Raw genomic sequence first — 22,107 nt, forward strand, 5'->3', positions numbered from 1 at the left:
CTAAGGGACAGTGTACCAAGTCTGTACAAAACTGAGAGCAAGTGCCAATAAAGCACCAAGGAAAGCCAGGATTGTCTAGGGGCTGCTGAAATGGTCATGAATGGCTTGAGATATCCAGGTCTTCACCTTGTTCTTGTAATACTTCTGAATTCTGGATCTAACATCGCTATATATTTTGTTGTTAGGTACCAAATCGGTGCCTATCTCATTGAAGAGTTGAGTCACTTCATCGTCACTGCCAAGAAGGTTGTAGATTATCCCAGTTTTCCTTATCTCCTTAACATCGTTGGCTTCATCAATGAGAGAATCGAGGAATGATATGTATGAGGGGACACCATAATCATTGTTGAAATCTGGACACATCTCGTAGGCTATCAATTTGAAAAACTTGGGCCCAGTTGAGTCATCTACTATAATTGGAGGAAGCCACCAAAGAATCCGAAACAAAGGAATTTACTAAAAAATATGTCACTCAGACTCAAGCTTCTATTTTTACTACGTTTCAAATAGATCCCTGTTGCTTGAAGCTCCGGAATGTTGCGATATGATTGCCAATTAAGGTCATTTTGAGTCTCTTGGTCGATTAAATAAACCATTTATCCACCATGATTAGCCAATAGACGTGTCCTTAGTTTGGCGAGAAGATGGATGTGCATGCGCTTGGGGCTCTCTAATATTCAGTGATATTGATTGATCTTGTGACTTCTTCTCTAAGTTATGGGCCTTACAGCTATCTCGTTGTGGCTACTCCGATGCTCTCTGCTGCCAGAGTTTCGTTGATAACCAATTTAGCCAGCAAGTTGAATGTTGATCCTTTGGTACCATGACAAACCTTTCAATGAATTTATCAATCGAATCCTCCAGCTGCCCTTTCATCTTGCTTAAGCTCATCAACCATTCGAGGAGAGAATATGGAAGCTGATTCTCCAGCAAAATCAAATCCTATGTCCAAAGGCTACACTGTCATCTTTTATACTCAAATCTTTGAACTTGTCCTTAGTACTAGCGCAATATATGAATTGTAGTATTGCACAGCCGTCCACGAACAGCAACCAAGCCAGTGCCTTATCATTATTGTCCATCGTCACCTCCTCCTCGAAGCAATCCCTGAGTTCCTTGATGTTATCCTGAATCTTCTTGTGTACTTCTTCCATTCTCTTCCCACTGCTTTGGATGAACTCAGATGTCAATACAAGCTTGTACTTCTCTCCTAGTTGGTATTTTGGCTTACCATGATGATGGATTGGACCGAGTGATATCACTTGTTCAAAATCCTTGTCATTTTGCAGCAAGAATATAACCTTCTCTATCTTTGGCATTGGAGATTTATTCTTCACATTTTTCCCTGCCTCCGTTACCATTTCAAACCTTTCCGACAAGGTAGTCTGGGTTGAAATGATCTGTATTGGGACCTCCTCAGTGATGCGTCTGCTTGATTCACCAACTTCTCTTCCGACAGCCTTCCTTGAATGGAACTCCGTGGAAAAGACATGCTCCATTAAAGCCAGAGCAAGTTTGCACCCAAGAAAGCAATTGAAATTTGTAAGTTGGGGGACATAATATAGAAACTTTTCGAAAGCAACTATATGACTTTGACAAACATAACAAGCTTGGAATATACAAGATACGTCCAACAGGAAAAATGTATATTTTTTGTGTGACTTTATTTTTAGATTGGATAGGATTCGGAGTAGAATATTAATTAGTTTTTTTATTTTTTCATTTTTTAATGTATATAATTAATTAACTTTTCACTTCTTTGAATCTGACTTTTTATTTGCTCGTGATCTCAAGATTTAATCCAACATGACATTTGATTATGGTTGAATTTTCAATTATTTATGATGCTCTTTAGTTAGTTAGTTATTTTTTTAGATGTACTAGCAAAGGAAGTTTTGAATTTTTATTAGTTTTGCTTGTTACTTTATTGATATTTGTGTATGGTAATTATTAGAGACCATTAAGTACTATGAGACTAGTCTTCATATTGAACAAAGAGGGTATCTAACACCTTTACATCTCATTATTTAACCTCAAAACTTAAATTGATCGAGTAATGCAGATTAATGATTGTTTGAAAAATACTTAAGAGGCAAAGTGATCTATTTGGATTCCCTATATTGAAACTAGGAAATTAGGTCTTTTAATATTTATTTTATAGATTGGAATACTGTTTCTTGTAACATATTTTTTATTTATGCTTTCTTGATTTTGTCCATATTAAGTAAATCAGGTGAGGACTCCATATAAATCGAGAGAGAGAGAGAGAGAGAGAGAGAGAGAGAGAGAGAGAGAGAGAGAGAGAGAGAGAGAGAGAGAGAGAGAGAGAGAGAGAGAGAGAGAGAGAGAGAGAGAGAGAGATGTTTGAAATGGTTTGGCCATATGCAAAGGAGAAATGTCCGTGCAGTAGTGAGGAGGTGTACGACTTGATTGTAGTTGATAGAACAGACAAAAGATAAAGTAATACCTAAAATAATATTAGTAAAAATAGTAAAGGACATGTCAATTCAAGAGGTAATAAAGAGTATTATTTTTGAAAGATAGAATGACATAAAATAATATATGTGGCTACCCTTGTTTAGTATATTGAAAATGATAAAATTTGGTTCCAAACATACTTAAAGCTATTTTTTCCAACCTATTATATGCTATTATAAGACTAGTCATACGTATAATTTAAATAAGTCACATGACTCATTAAAAAAGTCATATAATTAAAACTACACATAAATGATTGTTTAATAGACACATAATAGATTGAAATAAGATAGCTCTAAACATGCCTAATTTCAAGGAAGCCTTTACCTTTTTTTTTTTGAGAAAACAGGAAGCCTTTACTTTTGTAATTTTTTTTTTATTCTTTTATATTATAATCCTATACTTTTCTTTTGTAATTCTAGGTTATACAATGATTGCTATTATTAATATACCAAGTCGTGGATCATCTTTTCCATGAAAAGACAATATATATATACTTTGGGGAAAGAGAGGGGTGGGAGCATTTGAATGGTTTGGTTTACAAAAAAAAGAAGCCCCGTTCATCTAAAAAAAAAAAAAACTGAATAGTTTAATAAACCTTTAAATCAAATAAGAGAGTGATTGCCTTAGAGATTATGTAAGGACTCAATTTGTGACGACTCCAAGATGATACTGGGCTCGTACGTAGAGAGGGCCCAAACAATATCATTTATAGAGCATGGGTTTGAAAGGCTAGGCCTTGGTCACCGGTCGGTGGATAACCATGGTGTTCATACAAAAGTAAGCCATGTTCGCTTCTTGGAGTCTTTCTCCTCGAAACAGTCTGGGAGGCTCTGGTTCTTGGTTTTTTTCCCAGCCCCTTTTTTTTGGTGCATCAACCTTCACATTATATAGCCCTTCTTGGTTGATCCTATCCCTCCACTTATTGATCAGGCAGGTGCCTACTTAAGTACCCGTCCCATCGGCTGTCTCCCCTTACTTTTTGTTAGTTGCGATAACCGAAGCCACCCTGTTCAGGCGTCTTTTCTCATTAATATGGTTAGGACGTTTGCGGGTGCATTTAATGCGGAGGGGACGTATTTACCTTGAACCAGTTCCACACCGTACCCCCACGTGGGTCCCATTCTACTCGCCTTTTCTTCAGGGGGCTTTTTGGGGGCAGCTTTCAACGAGATGTTGCTCTTCCCTTTGAAGTCTTGGAATGCCGAGGACAGGGTCATCCTTGACTGTGCCCCCAGGCTATTCGGCCTTTCCTTATTCGTCCTCGGCAAATACCTTCCTCGGTATGGGCCCTGGGCCCTAATAGAGCGTGGGCCGAATCATAAGTTCTCTGGCCCCACAATAGCCCCTCAAAATCCTGCTATTCGGCTCCTCAGACGGATATAAGGGTTTTGATGACATCAGACATCTGTCAATGCCTGTTAATCCTTATCACCTATCGGTTCCCGAGACTTTTCGTCTGCCCGAGACACGTTCCTGGAGACTTTGGAAGGTGAAACGTGGCCTCATTAAATGCGGGCGGCTCTGTGTTTCCCACTTTCTACGGCATGATGGAGATCTAACGGTGGGGATTTCCTTGCCTTTATGGGCGGGAAAATTCATGCAGTTACTCTCAATGGGAGGCATAAATGATTTTTGGAACGGATTTGTCTCTTCAGTTTTGCACTTAAGAGTTCTAGCGCATATACCCTGGCTTCATTTGAACTTTCGTCCAAACTCAAGTCTATCTCCAGCACAAAAAGCCCGTTCGAGGCGTCTTTCCTCTTTTCTGTAAGTTCCCTGCCTCCATTAACTTGTGCTTTTTCTTTTCTGGGTTTACTTTTCTCTGGTTCCCTTCCTTCTCCCGTCACTGGTTGAGTTTGTTTAGTAACTTGTAGAGATGGTTAAATTGAGACTGAGGAAATTGGTTGATACTGAGGAGGCGATGGAAAAGTTCATCGCCGACTACATGATTCCTCCCAACGTGAGTCTGAGGCATTGTAAGATGGGGGAGTGGCATTTTCTGAGGAGAACGGGCGAGGTGGTAATTCCTGTCCTTGCCTTCGTAGAAGGGGGTATGAGAATCCCCATGGGGCCGGTAACAAAGGGTTACCTCAGGGACTTTCGATTAGCCCCCACCCAGTGCACCGGCAACATGTTTAGGATTTTGGGTTGTGTCGATGCCTTAAACGAAAAGATGGGGCTAAGATTGACCCACCACGACGTGAATTGGTGCTATAATCTCCAAAATTTGAAGGGGAAATCATATTATATGAAGACGAGAGACGAGAGGGTTTGACTAATTCAATACCTCCCTGATTCCAACAAGGGGTTAAACAAGAATTTCCTTATCGTATCCGGTGAATGGCATGATGGCGATCCATGCCCCACGGTAGAGGGAGAACCAGGTGGGGTATAGAGAATGGAAGGGTGCCGATCCTTTGTGCCATTTTAATTTGATGTGGTTCGGTTACTAACCATGCGCATGTGTTTTTCTTGCAGATCCACACGCTTTTCACCGACACTTTCACCTAGTTAACCGGGTGGACTTGGAGACTGTTCTTCAAGCGGCAGTTTTCGTAAATAACGAGGATGGTCAAGTCCGAGCCGCTCACAAAATCTTAGGGTACGCTCCCCTTCAGAAGTCATTTGCCGACCCCAAGCACGTGATCAGCACCAGCCGTCCTTAGCTTCCAAAAATTACCGTGGTCGAATCAGGATTTTTAATCTCCGAAGGATCATCTGTCCCAGAGGGCATCCCACTGGTGGACCTTTCCTCATCTCACCAAGCAGCGGAGGACGAAGGCGAGTTAGATTAATCCGAGGAGGGATTTGGGGTATTTGACCTAGCCAACCAATCCGAGGATCCTTCTGGTGATATAGGTGACCCGGCCTTATCCGAGGCGGAATTGTCATCAGTAGGCACATCTTCCCAAACCGAGATAGGACTTAAGAGAAAGCCCCCGACCAGCTTACTCGACCTCCTTGAGGGTCAACCGGGGAAGGGTGCGCAGGGAACACCACAGTCCAGCGCTCCGTCTCCACCACCTCAACCCTAGACCATCCAGACTAGGTCATCCTCCACTAAGTCTCAGCCACAATCTCCCCGCCCCAAACTTCCTGCTCCTCCTCAACCAGCTCTGCCTCCTCGGCCGGAGCCCACGGACCCAAAGAGAAAGAGGAGCCCCAAGGATAAGGAACCCATGGACGGTGGAAAATCCCAATCTCCTCAAAAGAGGGATGAAGCCTCGCATGTAAAACAATTAAAGATCGGGCACCAAAGCAAGGGTAAAGAAACCGAAGCCCAATCCGCCCAAAGCAAGGGGAAGGGGATCGAAGTCCAACCTCACCAAGCGCCTGGCTTCCCGCCCCAATGCTCCACGGGGGGCCACTGCTGGAAACCACGTCCATAAGGGACCTTGGAGATGGTGAAGGTGGTTATGTGGTCGACGCATTAGGGAGAACTATGCTGCTTCCCAATGAGGTGGATGAGTTGAAGAAAATGAGGATGCAGGAGGTTTTCCTCAGTACGAAGAGGTACTTGGGAATGGTAAGGCTCTTGAAACCTAAAACTTTATTAACTCTTGCTCCCGGTTTGTCATTCATAATGTATTTACCTCACTTGACAGGCTCTCAAGGCCACATATAGAATGGAGGAGGAAGTTAACAAGCAGAGTAAGGCCACTGAGAACGAACGCTCCAAACGCCTAGACGCCTCGCGGACTTTCAAAGCTTCCGAGTATGACCTTGCAAAGGCTAAGGACACCTTAAAGGAGGCTATCCGAGAAAGGGATAGTGCCTCGGCGGGTTTAGATGGTGCTAAAAAACAGGCCGAGGAACAGACAAAACGTCTACTCGAAGCCGAGGATCAGTTGCAAATAGTCAAGGAGCAGATCAGTGATTTAAAGAAAAGACCGAGCTTGGCAGAGAATGCTAAAAGCTTGGTAGAGTATGCTCGAGACGAAGCCATGAGGGCCAAGCAGGAGGCTTAGTTTGCCAGAAACGAGGCTGAGGCTGCCAGTGAAACGGCCAAGGAAGAGGGTTACAACGCGGGGGTAGCTGAAACCCAAGCCTCCCTTAAAGCCCAAATTCCCGGAGTGTGCAGGCTATACTACTCCCAGGTTTGGGAAGAGGCCTTAAAGCGAGCTGGGGTGGATGTTTCGTCTGATTTGTGGAAAGCGGAGAGCATATTTTACCCTACAGCCATCCGTGAGGCCGCCTCCACCAGCTCCGAGGCTGTGAGCGATCAACATGAGGGAGGGGTCACTCAGTCGGAAGCTGCACAGGTCAGCGTCCCTCCTGGCGAGTCACTTAAAGGGGGAGAGCTCCATGATGTGATAGAAGCACCCGAAAGTATGGATCCCGAGGTGCCCAAAGAAGATGCCGAGCCTACTGTCAGCGCTCAGATCCCTAATGTTGAAGAGCCAGCCATCCTTGCCCAGCCCCTGCAGGCAATTCCCCTTACTGAGGTCCCCAAGAGTACCGACACCGATCCCGCTCAGCCTTCCCCAGAAGCGACTATCCTCCAGGGCATCAAAGCCAGTCCTGTTCTGCCTTCCTAGGATGTGGCCGACACAGAACTGAAGAAGTAGAAAACCCGGCCAGCCTCCGTATTTATTTTTAGTTCGATGATTAACTAGTTTTTCTTTTATTTTGAAAACTTTGTAGTTTGCCTGTAGTTGAACCTGTTGAACACGCATATGAAATTCTTTTCTTCCTCTTTCCGTTTGATTACATGTTAGTTGCCCTCGTCGATGCTTACTATCGCTGATGAGTTTTGAGCTAATTATCTTAACATGTATGAATGGTTGTGCATATAACATGTTTAGGATCATGTTTTGGAATGCTAGCTCACCCGCACCCATAAGGTATTGAACTCGTGTCTGAACCTATTTCAGTGGGGATATAGGCATCACCTGAAATGTCATATGTGTCGTTAGGACCAACTTTGTGTCCAAATTTCCTCTAAGTAGTTGGTTTCCCCATAGGTTTGAGTCCGAGGACCATGCAATACCTTGGTTCTGTCCAAAACTTGATTTTTAAGTAGCTGGTTTCCCCATAAGATTGAGTCTGAGGACCATGCAATACCTTGGTTCTGTCCAAAATTTAGCTTTTTTAAGTAGTTGGTTTCCCCATAGGATTGAGTCCGAGGACCATGCAATATCTTGATTCTGTCCAAAACTTGATTTTTAAGTAGTTGGTTTCCCCAAATATTTGAGTCCGAGGACCATGCAATACCTTGATTCTGTCCAAAACTTGATTTTTAAGTAGTTGGTTTCCCCATAGGTTTGAGTCCGAGGACCATGCAATACCTTGGTTCTGTCCAAAACTTAGCTTTTTTAAGTAGTTGGTTTCCCCATAGGATTGAGTCCGAGGATCATGCAATACCTTGGTTCTGTCCAAAACTTAGCTTTTTTAAGTAGTTGGTTTCCCCATAGGATTGAGTCCGAGGACCATGCAATACCTTGGTTCTGTCAAAAACTTGATTTTTAAGTAGTTGGTTTCCCCATAAGTTTGAGTCCGAGGACCATGCAATACCTTGGTTCTGTCCAAAACTTAGCTTTTTTAAGTAGTTGGTTTCCCTATAGGTTTGAGTCCAAGGACCATGCAATACTTTGATTCTGTCCAAAACTTGATTTTTAAGTAGTTGGTTTCCCCATAGGTTTGAGTATGTGAACCATGCAATACCTTGATTCTGTCTAAAACTTAGCTTTTTTAAGTAGTTGGTTTCCCCATAGGATTGAGTTCGAGGACCATGCAATACCTTGGTTCTGTCCAAAACTTAGCTTTTTTAAGTAGTTGGTTTCCCCATAGGATTGAGTCCGAGGACCATGCAATACCTTGGTTCTGTCAAAAACTTGATTTTTAAGTAGTTGGTTTCCCCATAGGATTGAGTCCGAGGACCATGCAATACCTTGGTTCTGTCCAAAACTTAGCTTTTTTAAGTAGTTGGTTTCCCTATAGGTTTGAGTCCGAGGACCATGCAATACCTTGGTTCTGTCAAAAACTTAGCTTTTTTAAGTAGTTGGTTTCCCCATAGGATTGAGTTCGAGGACCATGCAATACCTTGGTTCTGTCAAAAACTTGATTTTTAAGTAGTTGGTTTCCCCATAAGTTTGAGTCCGAGGACCATGCAATACCTTGGTTCTGTCCAAAACTTAGCTTTTTTAAGTAGTTGGTTTCCCTATAGGTTTGAGTCCGAGGACCATGCAATACCTTGATTCTGTCCAAAACTTGATTTTTAAGTAGTTGGTTTCCCCATAGGTTTGAGTATGTGAATAGGGATGGCAATTTTTCCCCGCCCCGCTTGACCCGCCCCTCCCCGCTTCGCCCCATGCGGGTTTTCCCCGCCCCGCAAAGGTGGTGGGGCGGGGATGGGGCGAGATTTTAGACCCACACCATGGGGCGGGGCGGGGATGGGTTTACACTTTTTAGACCCACCCCACCCCACCCCGCCCCATCCCCGCCCCGCCCTGCATTAATAAGGGTTAAATTGTAATTTTATTGTACCCTAAAACCCTACTATTTAAACAAAAATATTATCAGCTTATTTTATTCTACCTAACGTGGCTTTACCTCTTTTTTCTCTCTACCAAAGTTGGAAATAAGGTACCAATTTTAACTTCTTCTTTTTTGTCTTTATTGGAAACAAATTTATATACTATTGAATTGATGATTTCATTCATGATTCATACGGTCTTTCTCAACTTACTTTTCATCATGAACATAATATAATTTTTTTTAATGAGTTACGGGTCTGTGGCTCTAAATATGTGTCTGTGTCATTGTTTTTGTAATTTTGTGTGGGCATTTGGCTACTTAACAACATTGCTTCTTTAAGCTTGTTAAAATTTTATTTTATCATGTTATGAGATTTTTGTTGTGATATTGTCTTGTTAAACATTTAGATAATATTATTTAGTTTTTGCTAAAAACTAGTTTGATTTGATAGGATAAATTTATTTATAATTTTAAGTATATTTTTATTATTGAAACATGTCATTTTATTTGAAAAAATGGTAATAGTTGTAGGGAAAATTAACAAGAAATAAAGTTTTACGGTGTAGGGCGGGGCTTCGCGGGTCTTCGCGGGGCCTTAAGGGGCGGGGATGGGGCAAGAAATTTTCCCTATCATGCGGGGCGGGGCGGGGATGGGGCAAGAAAAATCCATGCGGGGCGGGGGCGAAGATCTCATCCTTCGGCCCCACCCCGCCCCATTGCCATCCCTATAATGTGAACCATGCAATACCTTGGTTCTGTCTAAAACTTAGCTTTTTTAAGTAGTTGGTTTCCCCATAGGATTGAGTCCGAGGACCATGCAATACCTTGGTTCTGTCCAAAACTTAGCTTTTTTAAGTAGTTGGTTTCCCCATAGGATTGAGTCCGAGGACCATGCAATACCTTGGTTCTGTCAAAAACTTGATTTTTAAGTAGTTGGTTTCCCCATAGGTTTGAGTCCGAGGACCATGCAATACCTTGGTTCTGTCCAAAACTTAGCTTTTTTAAGTAGTTGGTTTCCCTATAGGTTTGAGTCCGAGGACCATGCAATACCTTAGTTCTGTCCAAAACTTGATTTTTAAGTAGTTGGTTTCCCCATAGGTTTGAGTCCGAGGACCATGCAATACCTTAGTTCTGTCCAAAACTTAGCTTTTTTAAGTAGTTGGTTTCCCCATAGGATTGAGTCCGAGGACCATGCATTACCTTGGTTCTGTCCAAAACTTAGCTTTTTTAAGTAGTTGGTTTCCCCTAGGATTGAGTCCGAGGACCATGCAATACCTTGGTTCTGTCCAAAACTTGATTTTTAAGTAGTTGGTTTCCCCATAGGTTTGAGTCCGAGGACCATGCATTACCTTGGTTCTGTCCAAAACTTAGCTTTTTTAAGTAGTTGGTTTCCCTATAGGATTGAGTCCGAAGACCATGTAATACCTTGACTCTGTCCAAAACTTAGCTTTTTTAAGTAGTTGGTTTCCCCGTAGGATTGAGTCCGAGGACCATGCAATACCTTGGTTCTGTCCAAAACTTAGCTTTTTTAAGTAGTTGGTTTCCCCATAGGATTGAGTCCGAGGACCATGCAATACCTTGGTTCTGTCCAAAACTTGATTTTTAAGTAGTTGGGGGAATTAACCCCTCGGCTATGGCGTAGGACCTTGGTTTGGGGGATTAGCTCCTCGGCCAAGCCCTTAGAACCATCCGCACTACTGACACTACGAAGCGTAGCCCCTATCGAAGAAACGTAGCCCCTAGTGGAACTTTATGCTAGGACATTACAACTGGCTGTTGGAAATGATGGGGGGATTGTCTCAACCCACCGCCTGTGTCAACACACAAGCCCTTCTCATAGACGGCGCCAATTGTAAGGATTCAATTCGTGACGACCCCAAGATAATACTGGGCTCATACGTAGAGAGGGCCCAAACAATATCATTTACAGAGTGTGAATTTGAAAGGTTAGGCCTTGGTCACCGGTCGGTGGATAACCATGGTGTTCATACAAAAGTAAGCCATGTTCGCTTCGTGGAGTCTTTCTCCTCGAAACTGTTTGGGAGGCTCTGGTTCTTGGCCTTTTTTCCCAGTCCCTTTTTTTTGGCGCATCAACCTTCACATTATATAGCCCTTCTTGGTTGATCCTAGCCCTCCACTTGTTGATCAAGCAGGTGCCTACTTAAGTACCCGTTCCATCGGCTGCCTCCCTTTGCTTTTTGTTAGTTGCGATGACCGAAGCCACCCTGTTCAAGCGTCTTTTCTCATTAATATGGTTAAGACGTTTGCGGGCGCATTTAATGCGGAGGGGACGTATTTACCTTAAACCAATTCCACATCATACCCCCACGTGGGTCCCATTTTACTCGACTCTTCTTCAGGGGGCTTTTTGGGGGCAGCTTTTAACGAGATATTGCTCTTCCCTTTGAAGTCTTGGAATGCCGAGGACAGGGTCATCCTCAACTGTGCCCCCAGGCTATTCGGCCTTTCCCTATTCGTCCTCGGCAAATACCTTCCTTGGCACGGGCCCTGAGCCCTAGTAGAGCGTAGGCCGGATCATAAGTTCTCTAGCCCCACAGATTATATAGACTTTTTTTTTTTCCTTAATTTTGTTTCTTATTGTAAATTTTGTTTTTACATTTGCTAAAGTTTTTAACCATTTGTGGTTTTAAAGATTTCATTGGATCCACCGTAATGTTTTTTTGCACTCTGGGAGACAATTTGATCATTTATAATAAGTAATAACAATGAAAATTTTAAGAATTACACTTTGGAGATGGGTGATGACAGATAAATTTTATTCTAAGAAAGATTATTATTTAGAATAACGAAGATAAATAATTTCACCATAATTTTGTACATGTCTATGAAACTATACAATGTTTGTACTCATACTTAAAAGAAAGATTTTTATTTTTTATTTTTTAATCTTAAGAAATTGTAATTATATATATGACTTACTTTAATATATATATATATATATATATATATATATGAGTTTTGTTTTGACTGATGTATAAATGCTATAACTGGTTCCCGAACAAAAATTCTTGGATTTGCCCTTGTATGTATAATGTTCGATTTTAGTTGGTAAATTCTATGACAATGCAACTCTCAAATGAGGCTATAATGCATTCTGATGTAGAACACAATTTATAATTTAATTATTGTAAGTTATTAGTTTTGGTATTTAATTTGTAGTTTTCATTATTTTAGGTTTAGGGCATTTATTTCCTTGTTTTTAGGTGATTTTAATGTTTTTTAGGTCAAATTTGGGTCCTGTTATGATTAGTTATTAATTAGGAGTTATTTTATAATATATTTTCTTGTCTGTCAAGTTTTATGGAGCCTTTAAATAGGCCTCCAGGTCTGCGAACGTATTTCAGATTATTGATATTAACAAAAATTCAAACTTTTGTCTATTATTTCTCTGGTGGATTCCAAAACCCTTTCTCCTTGTGGATTCAAGGATCCTTATGAATTTAAGGAACCCCTCATGGATTCAAGATTGTTTTCCGAAGCAAACGTGTTTTGTTTCTTATTTTCTAAAAGTAGATGTGTTTTGCTTCTTGACATGTTCGCATTCCACATCAGTTGGTATCAGAGCCTTGACTTATCCTGGTTTGATGGCTAACGTATGAGACAGTAGCAATTCCGGTGATATAAAACTTAGCAAGTATTACATGACGTACAACTAGCACTCACAATATCTTTGCTTGGATGCCATTGTTGGAGTGTGGAAACAATAAGGATAACTGTCACAGAGACTTAAATCACAAGCAACCTATTGGTAAACAAATTTCATATAGGCCTTATAAAAGAATTGTAAGTTTTAATAATTATTTTTATAAAGAAGATTTTCTTGATTGGTTACTTGATCTAGATGATTTATTTGACTATGAGAATATTTGTGATGAGAGAAAATTTGAACTTGCTCTGTATAAACTTAGAGAGTATACCTTATGTTGGTGGGAATGAATGCAGTTTGATAGACTCATACGAGGTAAAAAGAAAATTTGTTCATGGCCAAGGATGAAAAAGATGCTTGCTATTAGATTTTATCCTTTGGATTGTGATGAACTTTTGTCGTATAAGAAACAAGATTATTATTGGCCAAGAAGTTCACACTTAAATTATTTTAAAGAGACATGTATTCCACCATTAAGAGAAGAATTACATGTTGGAGAAAATACTTTTCTTGAAGAATATGTAGAATTCAAAGAAGAAAATATAGAAATTTTTTAGGAAATTAATGAAGGCCTTGTTATAGAAGAGAAACCTAAAATCAAGATTGTGGAGGAGATTAATGAAAACCCTATTATAGAGAAAGATCTTGAGGTCAAGATAGTAGAGACCATTAAAGAAGAAATTATAAAGGACGTTGTCAACGATCTCGATGAAATCAAGTTAGATGATTGCAATGTTCAAGCTCCTATTATTTTGGTGGAGACACTGAAACAAAGTTTATTGATTTTATTGGGGTTGATAGATTTTATTCAATTATCAGTTTTAATTTGGTAAATTTCAACAATTGTATGAAGACTAAGGAAAAGAAACTCAAGTTGATTTGTTTATTCCATTGATGAGTTGCAAGTATGGAAAGAACATCAAGGGGCTTAAGCATTCGAAGTATTTGTTTATTTGGAGGAGAAGATTTTAGATTTCAAAGATGAACTTGAAGACGAGTTTGTTTCAAGTGGAGGGGTCTGATGTAGGACACAATTTACTATTTAATTACTGTAATTTATTAATTTTGGTATTTAATTTGGAATTTTTGTTATTTTAGGTTTAGGGCATTTATTTCCTTGTTTTTGGGTGATTTTAATGTTTTTTAGATCAAATTTGAGTCCTGTTACGGTTAAGTATTATTTAGGGGTTATTTTAGAATATATTTTATTGTCTGTCAAGAAACCTCTCATGGATTTGACGCTATTTTCAGAAACAAATGTATTTTGTTTTTTTGTGTTCTGCTTCTTGATGCTTTCACATCCCACATTTGAGATCAATTGTATAAGAAGTAGCTTAAGAGAAGTAGTGTTTTAAGGTTTCTTTTGTCGCCCTTAGTCACCTCAAATATTTTACGTAACTAGCTCACCGACTTGTTCCACCCACGCACGATTTACTACATATTGTACATTGCAAGAATGTCCTGTTATTGGTCACTAATTTTGTGCATATGTGTTCAGATTCTAATGCGCTTGAATTTACTAACTCTTTTGAACTTGAATTAAGTGATTAATTTTTTTTTTCTAATAAAAAAAAAGTGAGTAATTTTTGTTTAGAGAAGAGGTGTACATGTCTAGTTGCAAGAGTATATGTTGATCATATTATAGTTTGTTGCATCTAGAGAGGGTTTTGAACTTCAGTGGCATCATTTCTGTAATTTTCAGTCGCTTTTCGATTGATCGAACTTGTTTGCCAAAATTTCTAATTTTCCGATCGATTTTTTTATCAATCGAACTTTTCTTCGATTGTGTCTCGAACTCTCGATCGATCGAACTTTTTCATAGGAGTTTTTTTTTTGGACTTTCAGCTTTCTCGACCGACCCTTAATTGAACTTCAACAGATCGAAATCAATTTCGATTGATGTCCAACTGACCTTCAATCGATCAAAAGTTGGGATTTTAAATATTTTTATTAGTTTTCCCGATCATTTGTGTTCTTTTTCTCAAACAGTTTCTAGACTCGCTCTCGATTCTCTCAAGCTAAAATTCCAAAATACTCAATTCATCAAGCCTCCTTATTTTATTGACCTCTCATATTCCCGCATGTATTATGAACAAAATCTTGAATGGCGGCTTTGTTGCTTTCATACTGGTTCATATTGGCAATTTGGCAGTGTCTTCTGCTCTTCGAGTAGTTTATATTGTGTGTGAGAAATTTGGGAAATTAGACATTACCCAAATCGTTTGAAATTACCTTTTTCACTATTGCAAACAAATTGTTTGTTAGAATGCCACACACAAGTTCATATTGCATAAATCATTGTGTTCGCTTCGTGTACTCTAGCTTAGGGCATGCACTATGTTCATACAGGGTTATTAATGAGCATATTGCATAGCCTTATATGACATGTACTCATTCCTTTGTTTTGCCTTCGTCATTTTCTTTAGATTATTCATTATGGCACCTCCTTTTGATTCTCATCTATTTTGTGATCATTCTAATGCTACTGAAAGTGAAGATGTAGCCATCAAGGACTTCTTCCATGGGTGTAGGCTGTCACTTTGAAACACATAACCCTTGAGTCCTCTCCTTCTCTTTCCTATTGCTTCTTCTCTACAATCTCTGCAATTTTCTATTTCATTCACAATAGTTAACACTCACCCAATACTCAAACTGCCCTCCTTGATAGATGGGATGAGATCCCAGGCCTCTTGCGCAATGACAAGAGAATGTAGCAACAAGTTGATATAGAGTTCACAAAAGCTACTGCAACTGCCCCATGCATGTAGAAAAGAGAGGACAGAGATATTTGAGTCTATTTCCACCTTTTGCTTTACAAGATTAAATCATAATATAGGCGACGTATTGGATCAAGTATTCATCTCAAACTTATTTACATATAGATTTAACACAATTTGCCCACAAAATCTTCGGCATAATTATTTCCATTTCACACACATAACATCAATTTGGAACGCACACTCTGACTTATTTCATACATTCACAAATACATCAAGACCAAATTAAAAATAATAATAATAATAATAAAATTAAAAAAAGTTAAAAAAAAATTATACAGTATGTGGCCTTCGGATGATGACCCATGTGAAAACAAAACATAACCAATGTTGAATTCTTTGAAAACATAACTAGCGTTGAATTCTTATTAAAGTGTTTTTATTTGGCAACCACCGACTGAAAGGCATAGAAACCATGTACTTTAGCTAGCTAGACACTTGGAAAGAGAAAGCAAATCGATAAAACTTTACCTTTTGAAAGGTTTGTGTTAAATTCTTGCGTGAGTCATCTCATGGTCCTGACCAGGAAGACTTGACAGCATACCAAGTCTGAGCGGCAGTTAGACCAAGTCCTAGTAATACACCACAGAAAGCAAGAAATGTCCAAGGACTGCTGAAATGGTCGTGGATGAATTGAGCCATCCATGTTGTACATTTGCAGTCATAGAATCCCTGAATATCGGACTTGACATTCAGATATATATCGGGGTTAGGCACCAAGTCGGTGCCTATCTTATTGAAGAGCTGAGCCACTTCTTCATCACTGCCAAGGAGGTTGTGGAGTATCCGTGCTTTCCTTAGCATCTTAACATCGCTAGCTTCATCGATCAGTGAATCAAGAAAAGATATGTAAGATGTGATCCCGAAATCATTTTCAAAATCCAGACACATTTCGTAGGCTATCAAGTTCAAGAACTTCGGCCTCGTTGAGTCATCCACAATAATTGGTGGAAGATAAAGGTGCCCAAAGTGAAGGATTTGTTTACTAAAACGTATGTTACGCAAGCTACTACTGTCACTACGTTTCAAACGGATACCTGCTGCTTTAAGCTCCTGAATGTTGCGATAGGATTGCCAATCTTGGACTGCTTTTCCCTTCCGAGATTCCAGTGGTGCTTCACCCAAGAGTTTTGTCCTCAGATGATCGAGAAGATGGACGGGCTCTTCATCCATTGATATTATTTGTTCTTTTAGCTTCTCCTCTGAACAAAATGCATCGCCTCTCTTGCCTTTTGTTTGTTGCTGCTTCAATTGCTGGTCATCTGGTACCATACAGTGGTGTGCAACAAAAGTTCCAATTGATACCTTCAACTCCTTTTCCATCTTACTCAAGCCCATCAACCATTTGAGAAGACGATAAGGAAGTTGGTTCTCCAGCAAGAACAAATCCTGTAGTCCGAATGTAACACTGTCAGTTTTTATGTTCAACTGTTTGAACTGGTTTTTAGTAGCGCAGTATATGTATTGTAGTATTGCACAACCATCCACGAACAACAGCCAAGCGAGGGCCTCATCATCATATTTTTTGGTCACCTCCTCCTCGAAGCATTCCCTGAGTTCCTTGATGTTCTCCTCAATCTTCTTATATAAATCTTTTATCTCCTTGCCGCTACCATTGACGAATTCATATGTCAGCACAAGCTTGTACTTTTCTGCTAGCTTGTACTTTTCTTTACCATGATGGATGGGACCAAGTGATACCACCCTCGGCTCATAGTACTTCTTAAAATCCTCTTGATCTCGCAGCAAGAATATAACCTTTTGTATCTTTGGAGATGGAGAGTGATTCTTTGCATTTTCTCTTGCCTTCTTTACAGTTTCAAACCTTGCCTCCAGGGTACTGGTTTCTATTGAAATGCTTTGCACTTGGGCCTCCTCAGTGGCACCTCTACTTGTTTCGCAAGCTTCTCTTGTGACAGCGTTACTCAAACAGGACTCCATGGAAACAGAATGCATAACCAGTTTGCTGCAAAGAAAGCAATTGAATTTTGGAACTTAGCTGTGCTTGTATATTTACAGTCATTTATAGTACGGGGAAACTTAAGCTTGAGAAATTTAGGACTTACGCTCTTAGTCGATTATTTAATTACTTGGGTATTAAATGTACAGTGTTATGAAGCAGCTACATTTTATGACTTGATAGGCATCGCAAGTATGGAATATATTCATCTACAAGATATGTGGAAAAAATATAGTAGAAAGTGAAAGTAGCTGATGGATTTTATTACATTGCACACTTCTTGAATAAACTATGAATTATGACTAGCTTTCTGTTCTAATCCATCGAACAGGAATTAGTTTCAGGGAATTCTTTGTTTTTTATACTAGCTTTATGCTATCTGCTAATTATCGAATCATCTTTGCCCAGAATTTTTTTTTTTTTTTTAATGTTAATTGTCACACAAGAAAAAGTGGGTTCCTTCAGACTTTATTACATAACAAGTTTGATATGATCCCCTTCGTGATTAACCTAGCATTTCCTTCGGACTTTATTTACATAACAAGTTTGATACGATTTCTTTCGTGTGTGTATATATATAAAGAATACAAATCTTCTGTACCATATTTTGTGTTTCACTTTATGTTTCATCAATCATAACTTGTTATAATTTTATTTTTTTCCCATTTTAAACTTTGCCTATTTTATAAAGAAAAGTAAACAAATACATGACAAGTTGTGATTAGTAAAATATAAAAAATGGTACAGAGGATTTGTATTCATATATAAACACACACATGTATGCGATTTAGATACCTTGCTTGATGTAAAGATGAAACGTAAAAACTAGGTTATCAAAAAAAAAAAAAAAAAGATTTCAAAGAAAGTTTATCATATCTATTGTATAGCGTTAAGGTTTATGATTAATAATATCATTTATTAGCATTTTAGAGTTAAGAATTTGGTCTTTACGCTATTTAGGAATTTTTAGCATTAGGATCTTGACTCTTGAGCATGTCTTTACATTATGCTACTCCAGTCCCGCGTTAGTCTATTAAACAACCATACTTTTGTGAAAGACCTATATTTTGACTTTATCCCAACATCAAGCTTGGAATATTTAGATATAGAATCACTGACTACGGGGTATATATGTATAGCTTATAATTTTGGATAGATGCTATTCCTTGTATATCCATTGATGAATGTAAAACAATCCAGTTATAATAAATGAACATGATATTTTAATTTAGACTTATCACACGGGCTTTATTCTGCTTTGAATGTTCCTCACATTTGAGGTCAAAGTTCTTGAAGTTCCTAGAGGCTTCAGGGCTTGATTCTAGCAAAACTTTTGTACTTTTGAGTGCTTCTAAATTTTCTTTGATACTACTTGTACTCTGGATGTCTTGGTGTATAGAAATGCCTTAGGAAGGCTTCTATTTATAAGAGTTTGGGGATAGACGAGCGACACAAGGCAATGTTTGATTGGGGACATGTGTCACAGTCTAATTCATGGCATCTTTTGATTGGCCGAAATGTTTTGATTTTTAAGGTGACACATGTCAGCACCCGATTGGACTGCCTGTGTCATTGCTTGCACGTGTCGGGTTGCTTATGTCATTGCTTACACGTGCCGATGTATGATTGGTTTTTGTATGCATTTTATGTCCCTATTTCAACGACACTTAGAAAATTTCTATTGGTTTTTGAATAGTGATAACAAAACCTAGTAGCAGTATGTGGCGCTTTGTAATTGGCCATACTTTGTGGACTTTATAGTATAATGTGTCAGCTTGTGATAGGTTAGGAATTTTCCCTCTCTACAGCATCTTGTAACATATTTTTTATTTATTTATTTATTTATTTTTTGGTCCATAATAAGTAAATCAGGTGAGGACTCCATATAAATCTAATGATCTTGAGAGAGAGAGAGAGAGAGAGAGACCACTCTTGCTAACTAGGGCTCTCTTTCTCTCTCTTTCTTGTTTGCTCTCTATTCTGTCTAGGATTTCCATCAACCATGTAGCCTAGCATATATGTGAAACTCATTGGGAGCCCAATATATGCGGTTCTAGAATCCAATGAACATTAGTTGATGTGGGCTGGGCTTTTTGAATCCAACTTGTAAGATGTGAAAGGAGGGCATGTTGACTTTGATCTACGTTCTTTCACAGCATCAAGGTCAACACATATGGGTTTGCAAAAACCGCTTGAGCTTTACACACAAGCTCTATCTTTATGGACTGTGGATGTTATACACAAAATTCTTTAATTATTGAACTACATTTTTTTTTTTCAATTTAGAGTGAGAACTATAATAAAAATAAATAAATAAATAAATAAGGTATATAGAGTTCTTCTTTTAGCTATAAATGGACAACTTTTCCAAGAAAAAAGGGTATGAGAATTAGTTTATATACTAGTCGCTAACCTGTGTTATGCACAAAAACCTACCTATTTGTAAGGTAGACTAAAATAATTTTATAAAAAATTTAAGAAAATACACCATTGCATGTATGACTTCAATTTGTGTTACAATTTGATGAAGAAGTCATTACTTGAACGTGCAATGGCTTAGAAATTATTGAAACAAAACAAAATATATATATTACTAAACAATAGAGAAATATAAGAGAAAGATAAGTTACATTCAAAAGAATTTCAATTATTGCAATCTTTTTTATCTTGTAAAAAAAAGCTAAAGGGAGTTTGGTGGTTCATGTACAAAAATTACTTTTTAAAAAATACATGAAAACCATAAAATAATTTTTTTTTTAATAAAATAGAGGAGAAGAAAATAGCATAAGAAAAGTTCATACCTCTACTTGGCTTTAAAAAAAAAAATATATATATATATATATATTGGGGTTTGCTTTACTTTTAGGGTTCATAATTAACCTCGCAAATTTGGAGATAAATTATCAATGTTTGAATTTGAGTTTAAGTTGGACTTATTAGAGAGATAACGTTTTACTCATTGTTAAGTTTGAATTAAACAAAAATAATTATGTTTAAAAAAGAAGAAGATAATAATGAATTTGGGTTTAAGTTGAACTTGTTAGAGAGATAGAATTTCACTCATTGTTAAGTTTGGACTAAACAAAAATAATTTTATTTAAATAAAATATTGTGCTAAAGTGAAAAATTGTGAGAGGTTCAGAGACTTTGGTTATATATATATATATCAATATGGTCGTATAAATATAACATTCATGGGACCATCTCTTCCACTTGGGGGCATTATACGATTGCCATAGTACTCAAATGGAAGAGCCTGCTCAGCTAGTATCAAGGAAGAGCCTGTTCATATATCAAGGAATCAATTTTACATACTTTTGTGTAGTTGAAACTTGTTTTATTATTCCGGTTTGATGAAGCAATGCGTAAGCACAAACCAAACCATTTTTTTCACCTTTTACTAAAGCAAGCATGGCATGGGATGCACAAATTTCAAATTGAACGCACTTTCCCTATATATTAATGTGGGTTATACCTTCATGTTTATGCAGCAAGATTGGTATCTAGTGTAGCTCACTTTAGTGAAGTTTTGCTATGATAAGAACCTAGAACGTAGTTCGCATCAACATTTTCTATGATAAATTGTGAGAGGTTCAAGAGTCTTTATCTGCTCAGCAAGTTTGGTATAAACTGTTGAGATAAAATTGTTTATATTTTTGCATCAAGCCTAGTATCAAACATTACTCTATGCTATGGTTTCATTGTACTAATGTACTTAGTCACGGTTATCTTTTCCAAAAAAGATTTAGAAGAATGGTATGTCAATCATGTTACAAGGTGTTCAGTTCGTATAATGTCATATTCTTGGGATCTTAGATTCATGGAATTTCCAAAGGATAACACTAGGAATTTAATTTGGCCATGAACATTTGTCGCAAAGAGAAGAGGGGAGTTCTAGGGTAAGGCTGGTTGATTGAGAGGAAATAGGAATTCGATCAGTCTTCTACAATGACTCTATTGATTGCCAGGGGCGGTGCTATGTATGGTTCAGGGTGAACTTGGGAAATTTTTTTTATTTTTTTTTATACCTCAAAAAAATGAATTCTAAATTAATATGGGTTGTTCCACCAAAAAAATAAAAATAAAAATAAAAATGAACATCTTAAACAAACATTTGAGCCCATTAAAAATAAAATTTGACTTCTCTAAAATTTTGGTCTATTAAAGATTGAACCGAAAAATTGTGAAAAATGCCTATATTCACAATATTTTTACAACAAATCTTAAGTAGTAGGTTGTTACTGGTGAACAAAAAAAAAAATTCCATTGATATGTAAATTAGAACCAATAACAATTGCAAACTAGGATTTGTTGTGAAAATTTTGTGGAAATAAAATATCTCAAATATTGTCCAAACAAATAAATTAGCCTTAAAGATCAAACCAAATGTTTAATTGTGATATTTTAAATTATTTTTTCAAAAGACGTATTTTTGAATTGCTATTTTTATATATATAAATATATATATATATATATATATATATATATATAAATAGATATTTTTCAATAGCTTGTTGGTTAGTGCTTGCTTTAGTCTTTTGCTGAATTTATTGGATTTGTGTGATACATCTTGTCCATACACATATGAACTAAAATAATGCTCCAATACTTTACTAAACATCATTAATGTGACGGTTTAATACCTAAGTTGAATATTTTGAATGAACTTATAGTTTATCAAATTTGTAATTGTTTAATACCTAATGTATCTTCTTTCATTTGAATAATCTTCTTTCATATCTTAG

General features: G+C 38.0%; 1 protein-coding gene and 1 pseudogene across 1 annotated transcript; both read right to left on the reverse strand.

Moving 5' to 3' along the window:
• On the reverse strand, nt 1–596 carry LOC115951498 (annotated as a pseudogene).
• Nucleotides 597–15,694: 15,098 nt separating this feature from the next.
• LOC115954141 (UPF0481 protein At3g47200-like) lies at nt 15,695–17,505 on the reverse strand. Its single transcript, XM_031072043.1, has 2 exons — nt 17,469–17,505; nt 15,695–17,368 (listed from the first exon to the last, which is right to left on the reverse strand). The coding sequence occupies exon 2, from the start codon at nt 17,356–17,358 to the stop codon at nt 15,913–15,915; it is 1,446 nt and encodes a 481-aa protein (XP_030927903.1). The 5' UTR covers nt 17,359–17,368; nt 17,469–17,505; the 3' UTR covers nt 15,695–15,912.
• Between the last annotated feature and the right edge of the window lie 4,602 nt (nt 17,506–22,107).

Source organism: Quercus lobata, chromosome 7, assembly GCF_001633185.2.
Source record: "Quercus lobata isolate SW786 chromosome 7, ValleyOak3.0 Primary Assembly, whole genome shotgun sequence".
In the NCBI taxonomy this organism is placed as follows: Eukaryota; Viridiplantae; Streptophyta; class Magnoliopsida; order Fagales; family Fagaceae; genus Quercus; species Quercus lobata.